The 24,501-nt window shown below is 38.4% G+C and overlaps 1 protein-coding gene across 3 annotated transcripts in view; it reads right to left on the minus strand.

Moving 5' to 3' along the window:
- Positions 1-24,501, minus strand: part of INPP4B (inositol polyphosphate-4-phosphatase type II B) — a gene marked incomplete at both ends in the record, with an annotated part of 287,771 nt that overhangs the window by 173,753 nt on the left and 89,517 nt on the right. For 2 of the 3 annotated variants that reach the window (XM_082316132.1, XM_082316130.1), the window contains 2 exons: positions 354-472; positions 23,955-23,999. In XM_082316132.1, the coding sequence (XP_082172258.1) occupies positions 354-472; positions 23,955-23,999 (164 nt within the window). The remainder of the gene's footprint in view (positions 1-353; positions 473-23,954; positions 24,000-24,501) is intronic. The other variant, XM_082316131.1, reaches the window with a different exon arrangement.

The raw sequence follows: 24,501 nt of genomic DNA on the forward strand, positions 1-24,501 counted from the left end.
CTTTGCAAACTTACTGTACTCTTAACTTAGTTTTACTTTGCATTGCCTTGTCCTTTCATGAGAGCAACTATTCCCTTTTTCATTCTAGACCTACGTCTGGAGAACCAGAGCATTTGCTGTGCCTCTACTTGGAACAACAGAGCTTTCATGAAAAGCCAAGCTCATTTCTAACTGTTTATCCTGGTTAAATGCCAAGAACTACAGAACACTCTTAGGTATGCTTTACCAACTGCCAGAGTGTGCTTGTCTTACCTAAGACTATGCACTAACTCGTTTTATTTCTCATTCACTTTCTAAGGAAGAAACGAGCAATTCATTAATCAACATGTTAATTGAATAAGAAAGACTCTCACCTCCACGATTTCAGTGCTTGAATACCTCGTCAAAATGTGCTCTGCTGGATGTACCACTGAGACTTGTATAAACGTATTCAGCTTCCGATCACGGGTAGCAGCCACTAGATCCTTGCATGCTGGAGACAGTACAAAATAAAAATAAAATACTCAAAAGAAAACTCTGGGAAAACGCTGTCACAGGCACAGGGACAAAGCAGACTACACTCCGGCTCCAGATCAAATCTCTAGAGACAAGCCGATTTAACAGAGGAAGTCCCTTGGAAGTAACTTACAGAAATAGGAAGTCACATGCTGCAGAACTGAACTGAGATTTCGTTTCCACTAAAAATACTTGCAGCTTCTGCAAAGCTCCCTGCCAGAGGCTCATCGGCTCCGGTATATGGATGTGCGTGCGCATACGCACACACTTACACACACTGCAATAGCAGGTAATTTTACATAAGCACTCATTTAATTAGCCACGAAATCTCTCTTAGCAGCCTAGCTCGATCATCTCTTGTCTGACAATTTTCACAGTACGTGACCATTTTAAACACATTCTAAACCAGTTAAAAGCTATCAGTGATTAGGTTAGTTTATATAGTCTGATACTACATTATGAACTTTTTAGTAGAATTAATCATCGAGTAAAAATTTACATACCTAAAAGCAGACAGCAAAATAACCAATTCTTTTGTCAGTGACTGGCATATAAATAAGAAGAATAATTGTATTCTGGCTATACGACATCATTGTTAAAACTCATTCTACCTAATAAATATAGAGAAATTCAGTTCTTGTTTAATAATTCATTTTTATCCTGGGCTCACAGTCACGCAGGTGACTCAGTTCACTGTTTAGACTAACACATCTCATGCCTTCTAACCAAAAGGATGAAAGCACCAAAGAAAAAAACAAAAGGGAGGAAAGAAACAAATGCACCATTAGCTGCTCTGCAGAAGGGACGTGGACTAATGGGGCGTGCATTGGCTCGAAAGCAAAACCCATTCACCTTACATTCTTCAATAAGGAATATGCAACTGTGAATACTGTAATAGGATCTACCCAGGGCTTTCTGCAGTGCATCAAACTACACCGGGACCTTAGAAGCCTGAGGGAAGAAAAGAAAAGCCTATGGTTTCGGAGAGGCTAATTGTCAAGAAAGAGCTGAGGACATTTTCTAGGAGTCACTGCTAACCAGGGGCTTCCTCAAGTGCAGCTGACCTTTAACATTTTGAAAGGTGAGTCAGATTATCCTCACAGCAAGCAAACCTGGTCTGATGAGAAGCCAAGGCGAGTAAAGCTCCGATACCTACAAAAGGCCAACTCAGCGTGGCTTATACTGTTTTTTTAAATTTGGCCTTGGACCTGCTGCTTGAGGAAACAAAAGGAAAACTGGCTGAAGCTTTTTTACCACTCTTCCATAACGGTTAAAAGGGAACAAGGAAACAATTATATCTAACCTTCAGAGAATATTCTGAAGTTTTTGCTTTAGCCCGAATTGCCAATGAAATCTCTTGGTAGACAGTCTCAAACTGACCCTATCACAATTTGGTGGTAAAAGTGGGATAAGAATAAAAGCTTGTGTATTATTATGAAACAGCTGATATAACAGCACCAGACTCGAATAGCAAGTTGCCAGCAATTCCTTGCTACTAAGGCTCACCGCATTATTGAAATGACTCTAAATATTAGCACTACTTGATATGACCTGAAGAACTATGTGAGTAGATCTACCGAAAAGCAGTTACCAAAGCACAAAAGGTTGGGCAGACACCTACCCTCTTTGAACTATATCCTCTGTAAAGGTGACCGCAGATGCAGTATCAGATCATTGAAATTTCCGGATACAGCCATTTCCCCCTGCAAACCTGATCTTACGCCACCACCCGATCCTTAGATGTTCCACTCTATAACCATGTTTTTAGAATACAGCACAGTAAAGCACAGTTTCAGAGGAATGGCAAGAGAGCTCATGTTCACCACCAGAAATTGGAACACTGTCAGATATAGTCAAATTTTTCACACCCACCACAAAGAAGGTTAGCCAGCCCACAATTTCAATGGACCTCCAAAGATGAGAAGAACACACCAGAAAGGAAAAACAGAAAGAGACAGAAACCTAGGAAAACCAAAAATAAATCCCCAAAAAACCTCACCAGTGACTCTGGCAGGAACCCTACAGCTGAACTCTTGTAAAAAGTACCAGTGCATGATGAATGGAGGTAAATCCCCCATAAATAATGTTTTGATTTACTTGTGGGATGTCTCAAATACATGAACTAGAAGTGACTAATTCTTTTAGCAACCAAGAGCACAGGCTTTTATCCTAATTGATAAACCTTTAACAATAGGAAGAAGATTTGCACTAAGTGGTCACCACCTTGGTGATATCTGAGCATAGGAGACAATTAATTTCTGTGATAGCAGGGCAATCCAGTCATTAGACACTTGTCCTGTAAAAAGGCAGCTTAGCAGTATGATCTTGAATATCACTGGGTAGAGCTGACATGAAGATAATTCATCTGCATATTTCCAATGGGGAGGATCAGCACAAAGTATCAGAACTCTTTGGGAGATGGCAGTGCAGCAGGATAAATGAAATAAAAGGAAACCTGCATCTACTTTGACGACAGAGTTATTTGTCTCTTGTGACACTGGGCTACTGCCCTGTCAGTCAGAGAGGATATTCAATAAGGTTGTCACTGGCAGAGAACTGAAGATTTGGTGTGACACAGAATTTGTCAGTTTGAGCCACAGTGCATCACTTCCCTTAAAAACAGCCCAGATGCAATGTTTAACAAAACACAAGGACTACTTTTAAGCTGATGCCAAAGAATAGGAGACATTTGTTATATCCTGTTCACAGCCTGGAAAGTTCCACAGCCCCACACTGCATTATTGCCCTTTGAACTATTTTACTAGCAGTATCTCTGAACATCTTGGGTCTTCTCAAAGAAACAGTCAACACTCTTTGGACAAAGCGAAACATTCCATGGCTGTGAAAGTGAAATATCAGCTATATGTTACATACTTAAATACATCCGTTGGGCATTATTGACATACTACTCAAAAAGAAACTGATGAAAATACAAACATGAAAGGCATGTTAAGGCTGTTTTCTTAATTGCAAATGTAACACCATGAAAGCAGGTTACAACATCAATACACTTTCCATCATAACCTACACCCAAGCAGACCATATACATAGGTCACATTACTTTTCAATACTTCACTATGCTTGAATTAATTCTGGAAAAACTCATCAACAAAACTCAGTGAACTGAAGTGACAGCTTGTACTTACATGCCAAAAGTACATGAATCTACTCATTGTGACTGTTGACTCAGTGTGTAAAAGCCTGAGTCATCCATTCCCCTGGTGATCCCATCTCTGCTAAGCCTATCAGTGTACAATGAATGTTTAAGGATGAACTGCATTAGGAATAATTTATGCTTTTATATCAACAAAGAAAAAAGTCAAGATGGCAGGAAGAAACAACTCCTTTACATATTAAGCAAAGAAAAAGAAGGAAAGAAAGACAGCAAAGTAATCACTATGTGTAGAGCAAGATGACAGGCTGCAAGGAAAAAGAACTGCTCTAGAATATATTTACAAATACTTATGTATTTTGTAAAATTCTGTGGTCTACATATAAAACTGCCTTACCATTTGAAGTGCCTTAAAACAGATAACACTTAATCAACATTATCCTTCAACACTTATGTTCTAAAGAATAAAAGCAGAGAGAATATTAATTGTTATTTCATTTCCATTACTGGTGTTGTTCTCCTATTAAAATTATATTATTCCTCCATGAATCACAGTAAACAAGTGCTCCTTCTCTATCAGTCATGTCTGTACGTTGTCCTGTACATTCCAGCACCACTACGATGCACACAAACCACGCGTGCTGTAAACACAAACTGCACAAGTAGATGTTTGATTCTCAAGTCCTGCCACGTTGAATATTTCACTGTTCTCTATGCTGCGCTAACATGCTGGCTGTGCTCTTCATCCTTCTGTGTGCGTGTGCGCACATGTAAAGACAACAGAAGAGAAAGACTGGTTACTGTTTCCTCAAAACCGGGCTATGCTGTAAACACAGTAGAATCTTGCTTCACAGTTTCAGTGACCAATTCATGGGATCAGGGAGAATTTTCTGAAAACGTTACCTGTATGGAGGAACAGAGCAGAGAGAAAGACTAAAACATCCCAATGACTACATAACAATAAAAAGGGGGAAAACCAACAGAACAGAATAAAAAAAAGGCAACAGAAATAGTCTGGAAATTCATCATCTACCTTCCCTGAAACTATAACAATTCTGCACTTTCGGCATTCAGCACTGCTCCAAGCACTAAGCCCACTGCAGCCAAAAGAAATTAATCTGGCAGAGAAACGGGGAGATGCAGCATCTCCCAGAACTGAAAAAGACCCAGCAGCTGGAACAAACGACATGGGCAGAGGGACTGAAAGACATCCTCAGCTCAGAGTTCACAGAGCTGTTTGGGAAGGAAGCCAAGGACTAGCCCAAAAATTGGGAAATGGCATTGAAATTGCAATGTTTATTTTTGTTAGTTGGGGAAGTTACAGCACATTGGTGAATGTCTTCCCAAACTATGGATTCACACAATGTGTATGTTAGCCTACGTGGCAATTTGCCAGGTAGCTTTTTCTCTAACCAATGACAGAAACACCATCATCTCCCACAGCTTCATTCCTTCCCATTTTCCAAACCAAAACAGATTCCAAGGGGCTGGCAAGGGATGCGAATTAACCGCCACAGCCTGTTGCCTCCAGCGCTATTTTGTACGGTCTCAAAACAGAACAGAAAATTAGTAGTATCTGAAGACAAGGGGCATGGGAGAAGCCTGTGTGTCTCACACACATATATATGTGAACATAATGTTCAGAATTTTTTTTCATTTCATTGGCATTGCAGCAGCATTATTATCCCAAAGCAACTTAGTTTATAAATAATAATGTACAGTCTGTCTTGATAGACTAATTAAGTGAGGTGCAGCTATTCCTTAGTGGGCAAAAGGACACATTAAATAAGAGAACACTACATTCAGACCTGTACTACATGCAGAACACTAAACAGTACACAGCTTTCTTTCCTCCACCCTGGGGAGGTGTTGAGGAGGGTAGGGAGGCACAAGAGAAGAAAGTGCACATCACCGCTCAACACACAGTGCTAACCAAGCTTGCTGAAAAGAATATCTTCAGTCAGACACATATAAAGGCTTAGGAATAATCCAACTTCAGAATATACAGGAAAGCTTTTGAATTATGATCATAAACGCAACTGCAAGAGGGATGAGAACAGGACAGCGATGTGTTCTCTGCGTGGCAAAACATGCCTGAAAGCAAATGAGACAAACGTTTGAGGACCAGTATTAGCACAGAATGGTGTTAATGAGCACCGCTCCAGCTAGCGTACCATAATAAATATTATTAATTGGTTTATCATAAATACTACTAATTGGTTGTCTCATTCATGTGTCAGCAGGAATGCTTCAGTTTGCTGGTGAGTAAAGAACACCTCTACCTAGGGACCAAAAGAACAGAGAAGTTACTCCCACAACAATTTGCAATGTGGACTCCCAGTAAAATTCACCGCACAGCACTGAATATCGAAGGATGCAGCCACAGAAATTATAATATCTACATTATCGCGAAATGAGGGCACAGTTACATAGTCACGAAACAGGTAGGGACACTCATTAACAGTAGTGACTTAAACAGATGCTCAGACTCGGGTAAAGTCTGCAATGAAAAGAATCTCTACGGAATAGAAGACTACGTTTGGACCACGTATACAAGTAAGAAAAGGTACACTGACTTTTACCTAAGAAAAGGTCCAAGACCACTGTTCCTGTCTCTGGGGATGAGAGGCTTGTATAAAAATAAAATACATATCTGTTCTCTGGAATGTACAGCTGGTTGCTAAAGTAACCTAGTTATATCTCAAGGAAATGCACATACATAATATAATTAGTATCCTTCAGGGGATGCCTGTAATTAACAGCGGAAAGAAAATTTCTACCAACAGTCCAAGGAGAAAGAGATGACAGGGAAGTCTTATCAGATGAAGCATAAAGAAAGATATCTCTATGACATCTCTACAAATACAGGTTTGGGGGCGGAGGGGAACCACAAACACCACCAATATTAGCAGTACTTACTCTAAGTAATATATCAATATGCTGTCCAGAAAAACATCAATCATTACCCACTTAATTTGCAGCTAAAAGAATACGATTATTTAGGAGTCATTGAAATAAGATACACGAATTCTGCTGGGGAAAAATGCTGTATGCTGATGGAGGGTAGGGATACGTGATCATGCCCAGGAGTTGAGATGCCAGCTGTACTCATCATCCTATTTGCATATGAAGTGATAAATCTGATTAGAATTACCACTGTGAAAATCAGAAGTGATCTATTTCAGAATAAGTTCTGCCCACCCTGGGTTTTGCAGTACTAAAGAAATTTTAGGTTCTGTGTCTTTTGTGTTTTACTGAAAGCCTCATGCTGGACTAGAGCATTAGGTACAGCACTTTCAGACTGCATCCTTATGCTTTCTCCAAGAAGGTAAAATAAATGCAAAGGCTTAGGCTGTAACTTTGCATTGCCATTACCAGCAGCAATAATAGCCATTTCCTGAGCATGGCTTTCAATTCTTCTGACGTGTTAGAATAGGCCTATTTCATATTGCAGCTTTGCTATTCAGCCTGGACAACCCCAGTTATTTATAGAGTTTAAGTATGATAGATGCAAGAGACTCGGGAAAGTGGCTGACTGCATCAACGTACAGCTCACAGGCATCATATTTCCACTGCAGAAGCACATGCATGGTTACATGTGTTAACCATCCACTCAGTGCAATTTACACTTTGGTAGTGCATTAATCCACTGCTAACGTTAGATGATCTGTTCCAGCACGTTCACCGCTAACGATCATGCTCCTCCAGTTTTATTTGCAATTGTGTATAATTGGCTTCCGCCACCTCTGTGCTCTAGACTTAAGCTACACAATGGCAATGAGGAGAATTTCTAGCTTTGTTCAGAACAGCTGGTTCCTTAAGTTATGAAACAAACTGCTCTTGATCAACATTTTTAAACTCCTTTAATTTTTGAAACTATATCTGAGAATGTAACTGTGTCTGCGTATCTTTTTCATGTAGTGCTATATTTAGTTATAAAAACGTAATTCTTCCAAAAAAGACTGCATTTCCTTACTGAGCACACTGTGCCTCTAACAGCACAGAGAACTCTGTTTTTCTGAGACACTGCAGTAGTCTAGTGACAGCAAAGCAAAGCTCTTGCTGTTGCTTTAGATTCTCAATTATCCTCTTTACCTTCTGTCCAAAACTATTCTGTTCATGGCACTGCCTATTAATGGTATTTATGCTCTGACCTGAAGGTGACTTCAGCTCTCTAGTGAGTTTGAAGTCTTACAAAAACTTGCTATACATTACTACACTCCAAAATATATTTATATCAAAATGGATTTTGATATTGCTATTCCAAGGCTGTAATTTATTTTGGTATTGTTGGTATGTTAGAATACCACAAAAGGGTTTAAATCTCCTGGAAACAGAGCTAAATATCATTTCTTCCTTCACCTTTTCCCAATATTGTCATATCACGTTCCTAATAAAGAAGTAAACTTGCTGTAATTCTTTCAGAGATTTCCCACTATCCTGAAAATAGAGTGGTTACAAGTTTAAGTACCAGCTGAAGAATCAGAAAAATAGCAAATGGTATACAGACTTCCCTTTTGCTTTTAACTATGAGTTTCTTTATACTATAAGCTCATAGCAAACATCTAGAACCTGTAACAATTTCTTTCAGATTTTATAAAGAAAATATATTCTGCTGGCTCCTAACTTTGTCCATCTCTTCAGAAATAAAATAAATGTATCAGCAATACCACAAGAAGATGAAAAGAAACAAAAATGCCAAGTCTCCCTCAAAGTTTTCAGTCAGCCACATCTGTTTTTATCATAACAGCATACGTTGCTTCCTTTCACATAAGCATTTACACATTGCTATTCCAGTTGTCAAGTGAAGCATTATGTGGTTTTGATCCTCACTGTGCAGTATTACTTCACAACACTGTAGAGACGGTCTTTTTCTCTAATATGTAAAGAAAACTCAGCTGTTGCTTAGCCTTACTCCAAATCCATGTCATCATATACATCTTTACAACATACTTTCAGACTTGGTGAGGAAAGAAGCTTCCCTTGCAAAATAAAGGAAGGCAGTCAACACAGAGTCCAGCAACTACAGCAGACAACAAGCTTCAGAAAGAAATCGAAACAACCTGAAATCTTTTAGGGTGCTTCTTCACTGCAGCACAGCTGTTCTAAGCAGCTGCAAGTGAGCTACTCCGGATTCTGGGTATAAGTCCAGCTACAGGAGCCCAGACCTCAGTAGGGAGTGATCCACCCTGCTTCTTCAGCGTATCGTGCAGCCTGGACAAGACTTCAGGGTCCCACAACTATGCTGCTATTACCACCCAAGCTAGCTGATGTCAACACTGACCCAAGTACCTCTAAACAATAGTGCAGTTTTAGGGGCTGCAATAAGGGCGTCCCTTTCACATAAACTTCTCTGGAGCCAGCTCTCTAATTAATTATAAGCTAATTGACTATGTGGCCATAGCCCTGTTGCCCATGATATGCTGCTAGTGAATAAAACTATTCATTTCTTCTTTAAGTGAAAACGTTACATGGTAAAGGCAATCTTGATGAAGGTGCCAGAAGATGAAGCAGGGAGCTATGTTAACAATAGTAACACAAAAGAAAAGCCTGACAATAGTTAGACTTGCAAGCAAAGCTTGACTCTCTAACTGAACAGCCTTTAAGATTCATTTGTCTGAGAAGAGTTGTGTTCCTTCCTTTCCGTACGCCAAGGACAGAGCCTTCAGTGAAAGGCAACGAAGCAATGTAGTTTTGATCAACTTCACAAAGATTCCTTAGAGAAAAACCCACCACCCAAGGGAGCACAGCAGAAAGGTTTGAGCACTGTAGGACTCCACGTGTAGTGCTCAAGAGGCAGAACGTGGCCTTTAAAAAAAAAGTAGGCAGGGTATAATTGAGCTGTATGATTGCACTGGTTTTTTATTATGCCTCCCACCCCACCCCCCGCTGGGATGCTAAATGCTAGCCGGATTCACAATTGGTTCTCTTTGCATAGATGCCTGTCAGATGTTGAAAATGGCTAGTAAGTCCCTGTCTAAAAAGAGGGTCCTCTACAGAAAACAGAAAGCAAAGCACTAGTCCCTCTAATACACCAGAGGTCATCTTTTAGCAAAACAAAAACCACGGTCTTTGACATGTCTAAAAGGAAACCAGACTAAAATGTACTTCAACGTCAAGGCAAAGAAGAGGAAGACACGCTTTTAATCAAAGGAGAAAATAGATTTCTGCAATCCAGAACAATCACTTTTAGCCCTGTAATGATTAAATTTCCTAGTCAGGAAATGCATGATAAATGCTAAGTAATCTGCATGCAAGCTGTAGTTAAAAGGAGACATTCTAATATAAGTAAGACTTGTCTGAAAAGGTGACAATTCTGGATTAATACCTAAATTAGAGATCCAAGTAAGAGACAACGCTTTACTCCTCAGGGGATTTTGAAACAGCCATTCTGACAAATAAATTGAGATTACTTTAATAGCATGGGACCTGCATGACAGAGCAAAGTATAACCCCTTTATAAGGAATTAAAAATATATTTATTTGTATCTTTTCACATAAATGACAGAGTCCAGAAATAATAAAAGCTCACAGATCAAAGGTTGTGTCAGAGGACAAGTTTCAAGGAATCCATCTCCCATGAGCATTCTGGATTCGTTTACTCACATATCCTGAAGAAATAACCTTTACTCCTAAACTTCTCCAAAATGCACGTCTCAACCATGAGAACTCTGTTGGTACAGACAAACAGCCTTTAAAAAAAGTACAGGGTGACAAATACCATACTGACTGTAGCTGTTGTGACACACTTAGATGTCATTTTAAAGTAATATTTTTAAAGCAGCTGGTATTTTGAGACAGATCTAAAAGGAGGAGACGTTAATGATTTCTACAGAGCAGTAGGGCCCAGCGTAGTGCGTGCTAAACCAGAAAGTTGGATCTTTGTGTTATAAATAGCCTGTAATTTCCAGCAGGAGTTTCTTCAAAGGTGAAAGACTGCTATTTACACATTACAATACTATGTTTGAAACTGCCTTGGTTTTGATGTGTTGACACATGTAAAGACATAGCTGACTTCTTCCCAGAGAAATAATTTTAAATTATTTCAACTCCTTTGCACAAAGAAATATTAGTTAAGGATTAAAAGGAAAAAAAAAAAAAAAAAAAAAAATCCTTCATTTGCGTCTGTCGAGAGACCCCCTGGCAGATTTGAAATTTAAATCCAAAATGACCTAGGTATTGCTGCTCTTCATCTCAATGGGAGCATGTTCAGATCTCAAAGTTGAAAACAGTTGTAGCTCATTTTAGTTTTTAAAGCAGTTCATTTACAGTCCTACAGCCAACAATCCTCAGCTGCTTAGGTGTGAAGAATTCTGGTCTTCAAAGAATGCCAAGACCAAATTCCTCTTAACTCATCATAATGAAATTCTGTACTCATTCAATCCCCCAGAAATCAATCTTAAATGCAATAGAATTTCAGATTAAAGTGTCAGCTTTACCTTGTTTTGAACATTTGAACTATATTTCACAAAATAAGTACGTTTTTAATTCAGTTCAATTTATTTCACTTCAGTTTCATATTCCACATAACAGGAAAAAAATACTAAAAATATGGTTAATCACAGTGATTTAAGTGTCCATAACTGTACTAGAAACTATTATCCACAGGAGGTGGGGGTAAAACAGTGAAGAAAAGCATTCTTAAGCATTTTGTTTGTTTTCAGCAAAGCCCTTCCAAGCACCTCAGGTTGGTCTGCTGTCATGCAGCATCCAGTGTCGTGTGGGATTTTGTGGCGCTGCATTTAGGAGAATTCAATTTTTTTCAGGGCCTGTAGGGGAACCTCATTTTCAAGTCAAATCTCACTGCAGGACATGCATTTCAAAACTTCCAAAAATCAGTACATCTATAACTAATGTGTTCGAAAGGGGAGGATGACTTCAGTCTTCTATTAATTAGATGTTTTGCTTTTTATGGAACTTCTGTTTCCACATATGAGGATAAAAAAAAAAGTCCATTGAGAAATGTTTTATAACATGAAAGTATTCCTGCCATTATTTCTATAGGCATATTTAGAGATGTATTTAACAACTGTCACTTGAAAGACAAATGTTCAGTTAACACAGTGCAGTACCATTAGTCAAAAAAGTCAAGAGCTATCATGCTTTGAATTACTTAAAAATGTTTCAATTAACATATTATTGGCCTAACAAAACAGAATTGTTTCATGTCTGTTTAGCCATTACCATTCTGCACAACAAGAATCATGAACGACATGACCACTGTAACCTATAAATAATTTGCTTGCTTTTTGTCTCCCAAATGATCTATACTCTTTTGGAATTATAAGGTGACTTTATCTTCAAGGAGAAAGATACACAAGGAAAGAGATGCGAGGAATTCTCCAGAAAATTCTTCATTTTTACAGACTGGGCCTAAGGTTAGAAAAGACCAACTGCAAAAAGTGACAGTAAAGAGTAGAGCGTAAACTCACAAAAAGACAGAGATGTCCACAAGTGGGTTTTAAACAGAATACTCTAAGCCTCCACACACCTGCTACCTAGCTTTGGAGGCATTTAAAGTTGCCAGGTATTTAAGCTTTCAACTGTAAGAGGTCCCTACATGCCTGCAGGTTGGCTCCTGGGCATGTCCCAGTTGCCTCAGCCTTGACAATGCTGAGCAGCTCAGAGCCTATCTCTGGCCCTGTCAGGATTTGCAAACCACACACCTATCTTGACAGTCTCAGGCTGGCAGGCAGTGGCAGGGCACAGCTGCTAGTCCACGCTCTGCAAAAACATCACTGCTAATTTCCTTCACAACAGACCCAGCGGGACAGCTGAAGGAGAAATGGTGCCAGTGCCCCTTTTAATTCAATAAAGCACTGGACCAGAAAGAGGTCAGATACAGGGCAGATCCACAGGTTTATCATTCTGCCCACCTCTAATACAGCAGCTACAAACCACAAAAAATTGCCAATTATTGCACAAGACAGCACATTCAAGCAGATAGTCAAGTCTTCCTCTTGAAGCTGTCCCACCTTGATTTAAAAAAGGAAGACCTACTGGCAGCAGGTGTAGAGGGGACAAAAGGTAATTTGAAAGGTAATTTCTATATTTTACATATATTATTTTACATTCAATTGTCACTGAATTCAGGTCACTGTTCATGGTCACTCCAGAACTCAGGTCCACCCCACTGGAAAAAGGGCACGAATCACTAAACAGTCATCCTCAGAGTATTGTCTCTGACCTGAATTCTTTCATTTGTGGAGAAAGGGGCAAGAGTTTCAACTCAGGGTAAAAGCGTCCATTTCAATTTTATTCCTGGCCAACACTACTGCTGCAAATACATATTTAGTAAACATTCTACTTTAAGCTTGAATTCTGCAAGGATTCCCACTAGTAAGTCTTCCCTGTGAGAATATACATTAAAAAAAAAACTTTGCATGCAAATGTACACAAAAAAAAAAAACACAAAAATGAGCACCAATAAGATATTATCCCAGGCCAAGAGCATTCACAAAACTTTAATTCCACATTTGCTCAACTCTCTCCAGTCCTAACTCGTTCTTTACCCAGAAAGCAAGGCAATTCAGGCTGCTGTTATATCCTTATGTGAGGCACACTAAACACAGCATAAAGGATTTAATAACAACGCAAGAGTGGAAGTTCCCTAAAACTGCTTGAGTCCACATAGATGGCAACAATTTTAAACAGTCTAATGTCAACATAATTATGAGGGATTATTTAGAGATCCTGAAGAATATCTAGATCAAGGCAACAGATACCTTACTATCAACATTCGGCGCAGAACGTGACAAGAGTCCATTGCAAACCAATCACTAACAGCAAGCTCTAAGCAGCCTCAAAAATCCTACTGGAAAGTTACACAACAAATCCTTACCACGCAGATCACAGAATCAGTCTTGAGCTTATCGAGTCCAACCCCCTGCCCAATCACCGTCAGCTGCAGCAGGTTGCCCAGGACTGCATCCAGCTGGGTTTCGACCACCTCCAAGGATGGAGACTTCACAGCCTCCCTAGGTCAGCTGTGCCAGTGTTTGACCACCCTCACAGTAAAAAAGTTTGTGTGGGGAGGTTGTGTTCTGATTGAATTTCATGTGTGTTTAACTTCAGTCCATAGTCTCTGGTTCTTTCACTGGGCGTAACTGAGAAGAGCCTGGCTCCCTCACCTTCAGTCTCTCCCACCAAGTATTTAGACACATGGATAAGATCCCCCATGAGCCTTCTCTTCTCCAGGCTGAGCAGTCCATGCTCTCTCAACCTCTCCTGATATGAAGGATGCTCCAGTTCCTTAATCATCTCCAGTCCCTTCATCACAAATGTTACTTTTGGCATCCCAACTGACTCTGTCCAGTAATTCCAAAATACAAGCTATTTCTCATACCTGCCTAAAAGAAATCCCAAGACTGTAAGGAGCATTGGACAGAAGCAAAGAAAACTAATATTTCAGCCACTGAAGCACAAAACCAGGAACACTAAAAATGGCTCTTAAGCAAACTTAGTGGTATACACAATTTCTTTTTTAAGTAGAAATAAAGTTTAAAATTTTAATGCTACCAGACATTGTAGTTTGATGGGGGGGGGGGGGGGAAGCCTGTCTACCAGGAGCAGCAGTGAAGTTTTCAAGGATTTGTGAAAATGTAGTTTATTCTTAGTAATGAAGCTGTGGAGTAGACTAACATCTATTGCTGAAAACATTCTGCAGACACTGCATGCTTTCTAAGCCTCCCTGACAACAGTGTGGCTAAGGAATTAAAAAAATAAATAAATAAAAAAAAGAATCAATTACATCCAGAGTAGTTAAAATGTCAGCTTCCTGGGAGGTAGGGAAAGGTTGGAAGAAGGCAGCAGTGCCAGGACTGCCATCCAAATCTCTGTTGTAGGTAGGGAAGTCTTATAGAGCTTTCTAGAAGAACAAAGGAATAACTCATCCTTATTTGGCTTGTTGCTCTCTTTGTATCAATGTCTGCAACAGAAATGACTTTCGATAAGGATCTAAATAGTCCTCTTCATTCAGACCAGTTTCCTGGATCCACAGAGGAATCAGTCATGGACTCATTACGTATCAGTTAAGCACAAAGCCATCAGGTCATGCAAGAACTGTACCTGTGGACATGCTGGTCACACAATGGGAGAGTGGGCTCAGTGCCTGTCTGATCTAGGAAGATGCTGCCCATAACAACTCCTTCCATAGCAGAGAACTGCTAGGTGAGCCATTGTTCTCCCCCGCCCAGCTCAGCCACTGAACTTGCACGTACCTCTGCCACTCGCTCTATTCCACCACTCTGGCACCCTAAAGATTAAAGCTGTAATAGGTGACACGCATGAGTACACACCAACAGACACCCCCCATAAATCAAGTCTCATACTATGAGATCGAAGAGATCTACATGGGAGGCATGCTAGGGAATTCTCAAGAGACTCATTTGAGAGAATGAGGTTCAAATATTAAACTGGAAAGAGTACATAGGTTGGCAAGACAAATAGGAGAAAGTATGCAGAGTAGGGGGTGTATTTTTGGAGAAAAGTAGGAAGAGAAAAATAATGAAGAAAAAAGAGCAGCAGCGTGCACTAAAAATAACTTCTCTCTAACTTAATGATCTTTAATCCTACATGCCTATGAACTAGCTTAAAAATACCCTGGAAACATAACTTTTCAGTTTCATCATAATAATTTAAAAGTTTATGTCACATTCACCAGAACACCCAATACTTCAGAAGCCAAGCATTACGCTTGTAAAAATACTAAAGGACAAATTAAGGTATCTACTGAGTTGTTTGAGGATTTTTTTTAACATCTATGTGAGAAAAATTAATGATAGCCCAATTTAGACAGAATAGCATTAAATCTCTACCTACATCTATAAATTCTTAAGTAACTCTGGAACCCTTTTCCTAAGTGCCTTACAAGTTATCATAAAGGTTTCTGACTGCTTTGAGTATTTTACCTTAGAAACTAGACTTAGTTCAGGCAAAGCAGTACGAGTACCCTTATTGTAAGGAATGAGGTAGATGAACCCATGCTGAGACTGAGCTGTTGTAAATCTGCTTCCAGTACCCAGCCTCACTGGGCCACTGAACTAGCACCCAACCTCACAGAAAACACTACAGTTTTCAGCATACACACAACCTTATCCCTTTGAAATTTTGGATAGAAGGAATTTTGCAAACATGAGACAACATTTACCAAGTCTATGAGAAAAATGTGAAGTAGACACAAAAGTATAATTTTCAATATCAAGAAGAAACTGATTTTACTAAGAAGCCTACCAATTTTATTTATTTAAGATTTGAAAGAGAAAGGTCCTTCCTAGTCCTACTCTCCTTTTTACCTGGCCATATAAATGCAGCAGTTTGCTAACTCTGACAAGATTTCAGAATTTGTACATTTCTGACAGAATTTAATCCTATTATCTGCTGCATCACTTGAGAACTAAGGTGATAAAACCCTGTCTCTCAGAATGGCTAAATTCCAAAAAACCCTTTCAACCATTAAATAGCTTTTCAAATTCAGGTATCTACAAACTCCTCTCTAAACAGATTAGCCATAGCTATTCAAAATTTATCTCTAGATAAGCGTTTACATCAAAACATGTGCGAGTCGCTGTGAAAATCTTTATTCTATTAGATTTAAAAGTTTCCCTTAGTCGCAGCCCTGATTTATACACATTTGTATTTACAAGGCTGTCATCCGCTTTCTCCTGGTAATTCAAATAAAATTTTTTCCTAAAAGCAAAAGCTTTCAGAAACAGAAGATAATTAAATTTCATAGAACAGAACAGAAGAAAACTACCTGAAACCCAGTTTGCACGTGGGTTTGCTAATACTGATATCCCAAAACATCCTCATGCTACTTACTTCTCGCATCAGTACGTCAGCGGATTTCTCTACTCCATCATACTGGAATATGTTCAATCAATAATGATTTACTCCCGCATGCTGGTTCATCATGTGCTCTGACCCACTTCAGAGCAAATAAACATCCCTGCATTTAATGACCCCACTGTGGTGACTAACTGCTACAAAGCACAGTGTAATGCAGAATTTTAATCTCTACAACCTACACAGACATTGAATTCACACAAGTCAAAGCTATTTAATGAATATCATTAAGTAGCAATGGACGCCGACAAGTTGAAAATATTTCTGTGACTACTTCTATCGAGAATTACTTCTTACTGACACAGAAACTAAGTAGATAACTCACACAGTTAACAAAAATGAGTAATGCCATATTAGATGTAACGGGATGTCAGCAACGAAACAAATTTTCATCTATATGAACTACATACATAGAATAGATATCTATGTAACTCTATATATGGATATATAGGTATTCTACAAAGAAATATATTTTATCTGCAAAGTGTATTATATTAGAGAGAGAATTTTTCAGATTCTCTCAACATGTGAGAAGCAGGAAGAATGCTAACTGAACATCTTTGAAAGTTTCATTACTGGGGATTTTTGAGGCCTTGCATATTCAGCAATACAATTAGTACAGATTAATATTTAAGGTTCGTGACAGCATGCTGCTTCTCTAGCTGCAATGTAAATGAAGTCAATCCCTGCCCTAAAGGGACTGAAGGATAGGTTTCTAAAATTACAGTAGTGCCTACAGATATAGATTTGAAAATCTGGCCTAATTCTCTAGGACTCAAACCCAACACATATGGAAAAAACAAGGATATGAGTTTTTGAAAGGACTTTGGTTCTGAGCTTTTTGGTGTCCCCCCCCATCTTCTGGATTTCTTTTTTCAAAATTTTTTCCCCATATACATAACACATTGTGAAAAGAGGGTTTAATATAGTGAACATTGTAGGTTAGCAAACCATGATGGCATAACACATTATGCATAAAGTGGAATATGATGAATGAAATTGGAAAGACAAACAGACAATGCAGGCTGACACTGTCAAATGGAATGGGACAACCTTCTGCAAGAAGAAGGCTGAATGTGCTCATAACAGAAGAGTCATCCAAGACTAAAAGAAGGCAAAATTTTAAAGGGAAAGGTATGCAGCATGCAAAATTCAGAAGCGATGCTTTACTTTTAAAGAGGTGCACAATGATGAAGGAGCAGAGGTTCAGAAAGCTGTCTATAAAAAAAACCAGTTACTTTCGGTTTGGCAAGGGCTATAACAGAATCTCAAAAACTAACAAAGTACTGTGGGAGGAGAGATGGATAAAGAAGGATGTAGAGTCTTTGCAAATCCATCCTCAAATCACTTTTCAGCAGTGTTCACATAATGTCTGCATATAATAAAGAAAGCTTACTATGAGCACCACAGAATGCAGAAGCACAGTAAGGAGAGCTTACTCTCCTCAGAGGTCACTAATTCAACATCTCACTTATCGATTTGCTCGATATGCGTTATCCTGTTCCATCATCAAACACTGCCAAAAGAGAGATGACAGTATGACATGAAAGGTGACGGGCATTCACTACTTTAGAACATTTTTGGAAGATAGCTTCACTTGTTGCTTTAACTGCACTGAAACCGACTGAAAGTTCAAGTTCACTTGCATAAGGTGGGGGAAAAAGGAAACTCCTCTAGGAGTGAGTTCAAAAACACGACAAGTCCTAAGTCAAAACCACTCAAAACATGCCAACACAGTCTATTAGACTGAGCTTGAAATTGCTGCCTCTTTGGGAGGATCCTTTCTGTCAAAAAAAAGTTCATCCTAGCAACACCGCGTTGCTAAGAATAAAATGTATTTACATTATCTTATGCTGCCGTGCAAAAATCTCAAAACAGGCAGATGCCCAATAAATAGTTCCCAGAGGAAAAAAGAGCATTCTTTCAAATCAGATAATACCTTTTCTCCTTCCTTAATTTCTTCTGTCCAATTTAACTTGTCTTTTATCTATTTTTTGTTGTTGTTGGGAAGAAACAGCAGCTAATACACATCAGTAAAACTAGGAGAAAAAACCTGACTAGCTAGTTTGGTGGAAGATGAAATTTGTGGCGGACCGGAACAAATTCATGTAAACTGTTTCAACAAAAAAGAGTGAAAGGTAAAAATAAAATAAAATTTACACAAGCGCAAACCCACTCTTCATTTTTATATTTTTGCTAATATGATTCCTAACATGGCCAACACTTAACTTTTTTTGAGGGATAAACACCCTTCAGCATAAAGCAATGCTTTCACTTTGATTCACGGAGAAATGATCACCTTTATTTTTAAATTTACTCAAAAGTGTGATGACGAATTTTTTTTTTTTTTTAATTTGGCTAACACAACAAAGGATCAGTTATTCACCAACTTGTAACGTGATGAAGCAGAAGGATAACTGAGTTAGATGGGAAAACTCTGTTAGGATCAGGACTCTGACTCCAAGTTTGTGGTATGGATAAAAATAGTATTTCTGCTTATCACTATTATAGGAACAGCTGCTGCTGAAAAAGCTCCAGATTATGTTTCAGAATTGGAAAAATCATTTAGTCATGGTCTTAGAGCAGCATGGATGTACCATTTAGGTTCAGTATGCAGAGTTAAATCTGCTCCAAGACCTTTTCCAAGGGATGCAATCACACTATTACTCTGGGAAAAATAAGATAGTGAAGAATGAAAATTCTGCATTTACAGGTAGAAAGCCACTATTTGGTAAAATAAAAAAATAAATACCCTAAAAATTTTAAATTTTAATTCCTTCAACTACCTTGCTTAAGTTTTCTATGAATTGTGCACTATTTAATGAGATTTTGTAAAAGGACATACCTGTGAGATTTACATTATTCTATACCTTGAAAAGTACCTAGAGGTTATGCAACAATAGGACAGTCCATCAAACTTCCCTGCCCTAACATACTTCCCAAGAAACTGAAAGCTTTTGGAGATGCTAGACAGATGCTCTCACTAAAATTAGTACCTGAATATGCCTACAGCATGTGCAGAGACGTTCCTTTCTATACAGTTATCTGGATTATTACACTACACCCACAACTGCAATAGTCTTTGCTCTCTCCTCACAACTGTAACCAATTAGACAAATTCAAAAACACTGAAATGTGCCAAAATGAATTCTACTGATCATTGAAGGAGTAACAAACTTTCCTTTTAGACTAATTGTTCAAATTTATTTCTCCATGTTAACATCATGTTCATTACTGAGTTCATGTTTGAGTACTTTGACTACCAACTGCGCCTTCTGCCCTGCTCCCTCATTTTTCTGGTTATTGAGTTGTGCTGCTTTGTCAATTCACCATCAAGTAAATGCAAATACCTCTAGAGCTGCAAGCTCTGAAAAACTTCACAGTAGTGATCACCAAAATGCATAATATAATTTCTTTCCCATAAGTATACTTCAGCTGTGTTCACATATCACAAAGCAGCTACACCAAAATCAATGTGAAGTCAGGAAGCTACACCATATTTAGTGAGATCTGGGACTCAAGGGCTGGGATATTTTAAAGAAGCAACCAAGAACAGTAACTCCAAAACAAACATCTATCAAAGAACTTACCCTGTGCACTTCAAAGTCATGGGAAAGATTCTTATCAGCTTCACTGCCTGTTAGATTGGTTTCTTATTTAGGCCCAGGATCTGTTTTTATTCCTTTTGCTCTGTTCCTCCTCTCTACTCAGCACTCTGCACAGACTGACCCGTGCTATCTCCTAGTGCTTCATAAAACAGCATGCAGAACAGAATGACTTGAAAAGCCAAACAGCAAGATGAAGTTTGAAAAGTAAAACGTCCCAACAGCTACAAGGTTAGAAAACCAGCCATATTTCCAAAGAGTCCTCAGGAATATAAAAATCAAAAATCTTAGTCTAAAGGAAGCTCTGACTCCAAAATAAGGAATGTTACAAGATCAGGTACACTCCTGAAAATGTTGAGTGTATTGCAGTGGAAAGCTGTAAGTCAGAAGAGTTTTATTGTTTGCTTTAACCTCAGAGAAAAAAAAAACAAAAACTTCACTGAACTTTAAAATAAAATAAAAAGAAGGCGATATTTTGGACATTTTATAAAGAAAACACTTTCCAGAGTGTTATGGATGTAGAATGCAGCAAGTTAGCTACCACAACAGAATACAAGCCCCTAGCAAGACTTTTTAATAACATTATTTCAAAATTCACTTATCAGAACTTCAAACATTGCTAGAGCAGTGTTTAGATACACTGTCCCTCAACAAAACTCATATATTAGGGAGCATCCAAATACTATTAAAAAGCTATATTCTGTTTCAGTTACTGGAGAATTCCATTTCTGAATATTATTTATTGACCAACTAGTGACAGAAGAGTTACAAAGTACAATTATGTGATAACTGACAATTTTTTAAATATAGTTAACAACACATATATATTAACTGATATAAGCAAATGTCTATTTGCATACATATATATGCTACTTAGCTAATATAATATTGTTTATATAATGCATACGAACAAAATTATAGATATAAGCCATTCTTTCAGGGCTAGAGACCAGTTTTATAGGTTATTAACTGTTAGATTTGCCTTCCAAATTCTAAATGCCAAAGACCAGTCTAATCAAGTTGAAACATCTCTACAGAGCCCTAAGATTTGGTTACCTAAGTTAGGCACACATCACAGCAGTGTGCTTGCTTGCAGCAAATCTCTCTCTCATCCCTGCTTACCGTGCTTTGGTTCGCCTCACAGCGAGGTCTTGGAAGTCCTTGATCAGCTAAAGCTAATGCCAAGTCTTTAATTCGACGTAAACTAAGCCTTCAAAAGGTGAGAGCAGCCAACCAGTGCCCCTGGTTTGCCAGCAGCCAAGGGGCAGATACCTGGCTCAGCTGGCACGGCAAGGCAGTGCGCGTTTCCCAGATGCACAGAGGAGCCTGTCGGAGCGAGAGGCCCTTCCAGCCCTACCAATAACCAGGTGAACAGCACAGAAGGCACCTTGACCAGGTGCCCTTGCAAGAGGTGTCTTAACTGGGTGGTTGGGCCAAACAGCACACGCATCCTTCCCAGCTAAATCGTTCCTGTCTCACTTATCAGCAAGAGGTGTCTGCTGTGTGCATGTATGTTTGTACACGAGTGGCACAGTGGTAGTGAGTGGGGTGGCTGGAGCTAGGAAGTGTTGGCATGGGTATGTTGATATTCCAGTAAGAAGGATAACTGTTACAATAAATTGAAGTCTTCCATGGACCACACAGTCACTGAAGGTGGATTCCCCTAACGCAAATGTTTTATGCTTAAATATTTAGTATTATTTTAGGATCAAGACACTAAGAATCAGCTTTACATAGTTGCCTATGCTGCCAAATATCCCCGACTTACAACATTGGCCAGGAATACCAATCAGGAACAAGAGGTTTAGACTGTTACTCTCATTTGTTACCTGACCAGCAGCAAAAGTCAATGCGTAAGATCACTCACAGAGCTGCAATGACTCAATCAATAATGCCGTAGAACAAACACAGAACATAAATTCCTACTAGAAACAACCAAATGCAAAACACAAATACTGACACCATGAATGAACAGAGCTCCGTCCAGCACGAGCCCAAACAAGTCTGAAAATGGCTTTACATCGTTTTTACACTTCTGCCTGCTGGGGCACATTTATCACTGAAAGCAACTTCTCAAAGTATGGCTTATCTAATTTGCAGTCATTGCCTGTAGCACCTTCCTCCCTCTCCTATGCCACACCAGGGTCATTCTGGGAGTTTATTATTGCTGGAGCATAGCAATTACTAGCTATGCCCAAATACTACAGTCACATCGCCAACAAAATGTGTATAGAAAGGCACAGAAAAGTTAAAATTGCTCTTAACATTACTAAAGCATGGTAATTCCCCGACAGAGAACTAGGCCTTTCTTCCATGCCGACATTTAACAATTTCAGCAGAAATAACCCCTACAGAAAAAAAACTACTCGACAAAGTTTTTGTAGCGCTATAACTGGCTAGTTTTTAAAAGACATACAGGTAAAGCTACACAGATGTAGTTAAGGGAATCTAAAAATGATTGCATCAGACAGAACTGCATCTTCCCCAAAGGGCACAGCTTTAGGGTACCAGCTTTTACATGAGTATAGTCACAGCAGCACACAAGCCAAGTATAACCCAGTTCAAAGGACAGGGCCAGGAAACAAGTTACCATGATGGAATGAGCAGGGTGAGAACCTGCAGGCATGTCACTGATGCCATCTTGTTCGCTGTGTTCAGGGGTTTCTGAGGGAGATTTGTTTGTAGATAATTTAAATTCTCCAAATAGTAGAGTTGGATTAATTTTTATATAATACCTTGCTTATGAATGTCTCTATTTCCCTCTCCCTCTCTCTCACATACACACACACTTTTGCAATAGATTTTTTAAAGTGTTTCTGTCAGAGTAAATATAACAGATATTGAATAGCACTGAGTAAAAAGTTTCTCAGTGTACAGCCATACAACATGAGATGCATTAAGATGCATAGGTTATATGAATGTAAAAATCATAACAAATTGGACAAGTTTTAGTCATTTCAGAATGTATGCAGCATATAGCATCAGATATTTCAAAAGATACATTATTTGCAACTTTATTATTTTACCGTATACAGGAGCTGGGAATAATCATAGAGTCATTTCGGTTGGAAAAGACCCTTAAGATCATCGAGTCCAACCGCTAATCAACTAAACCTAGCTATTAGTCTGATTTCCGATATAGAATTATTGTATTTAGTGCTTTTACAGCAAATAATTATCTCACTATTTCAAAAGCTTCAAAGTTTTTGCACTGAAAGAGCAATGAAAAAGTTGACAATTTTCCTTTCTCAATGGCACAGTTTGGGCTGCAAATATTGTGCACCTTTATCTTGTATTACAAATATATATTCATTCAGTTAGCTTGCTTGACTTAGTGAGCGATCTTAATCACGCTGTATACCTCTGAATAGAGAGGGAGGCTTGAGCCGATAGAATGCCTCCCAAAACAAAGTTCTCATATACTATACCAATATATAGTTCTCATACACTAATTACTTATACTAAGTATAAAAAAAGAAAATTGGATAAACATTTATATTGATTCTTCTCTGCAAAATAATAATCAATGCTTCTAAATAAAAGCTTGTTCTAAAGGGACAGTACTTCTATCTGAATAAAATATCTTTTTAAAAACTCCATCTTAAATGTCTTGTCCCAAATAAGTAATATTTCATAAACAACATTCACAAAGATATTGGGCAGATTTTCAGCTTGTTAGAGCAGCACAGTATTAGAGAACTCAATAGATCTTTAGCCATTTCAACCAATTAAGAATCTAAAGTCAGCATTTCAAAGACATGCACGGGCACATCTCCTACCTAAAGGAATCAAGGTTGTTCTACTTTTTTTAAACAGGTAACATATTACATTGTATAACGCTATATAGATAAACTCTTCATGCAGCCATTGCAATTCAAGAAGTCAAAACTGTATCTTACCAAGACTGAACTCCAGCTTTGGCTCATTTGCAATTCTCTGAATACCTTTTAAGGTTAAGAAAAAGAAAAAAATTATTAGAAATAATTTGATTTCAATGTCTAGCTTTTTAATACATAGTAAAACTTTCACATGCCTAATTCATACCTCTAACTACCTGCCATTGCTACTGGAGTAACATTTTATGCTACAATCTTAGACTGAAAGAGACCTTTGCATGAAATACTTGCCTGAAAAAAAGACTACTTTTGAAGAAGACTTCTTTCTTTTTAATAGAAACTTTCTGTTGCTGGGAAAGGAAACTAAGAAAAAAAACACCAACCTTTCACGGATGGGTACTTGTAAGATTTTCAATCACAACAACTAACTATATATCTGTTGGAAAAACATTAAATCTAACAACTCATTTTTAAGTAGGTATGTCATCACATTAAAAATGGAAACAAAAAACATGTTCTGTGAAAGTATGTAAATCAGATTAATATAGTAAAATTTATCAACATGTTATTGACCTACATATAAATTGCAAAGCAACAAAATCAACTTCTT

Source organism: Platalea leucorodia (genome assembly GCF_965183815.1).
Source record: "Platalea leucorodia genome assembly, chromosome: 6".
NCBI classification, from domain to species: domain Eukaryota; kingdom Metazoa; phylum Chordata; class Aves; order Pelecaniformes; family Threskiornithidae; genus Platalea; species Platalea leucorodia.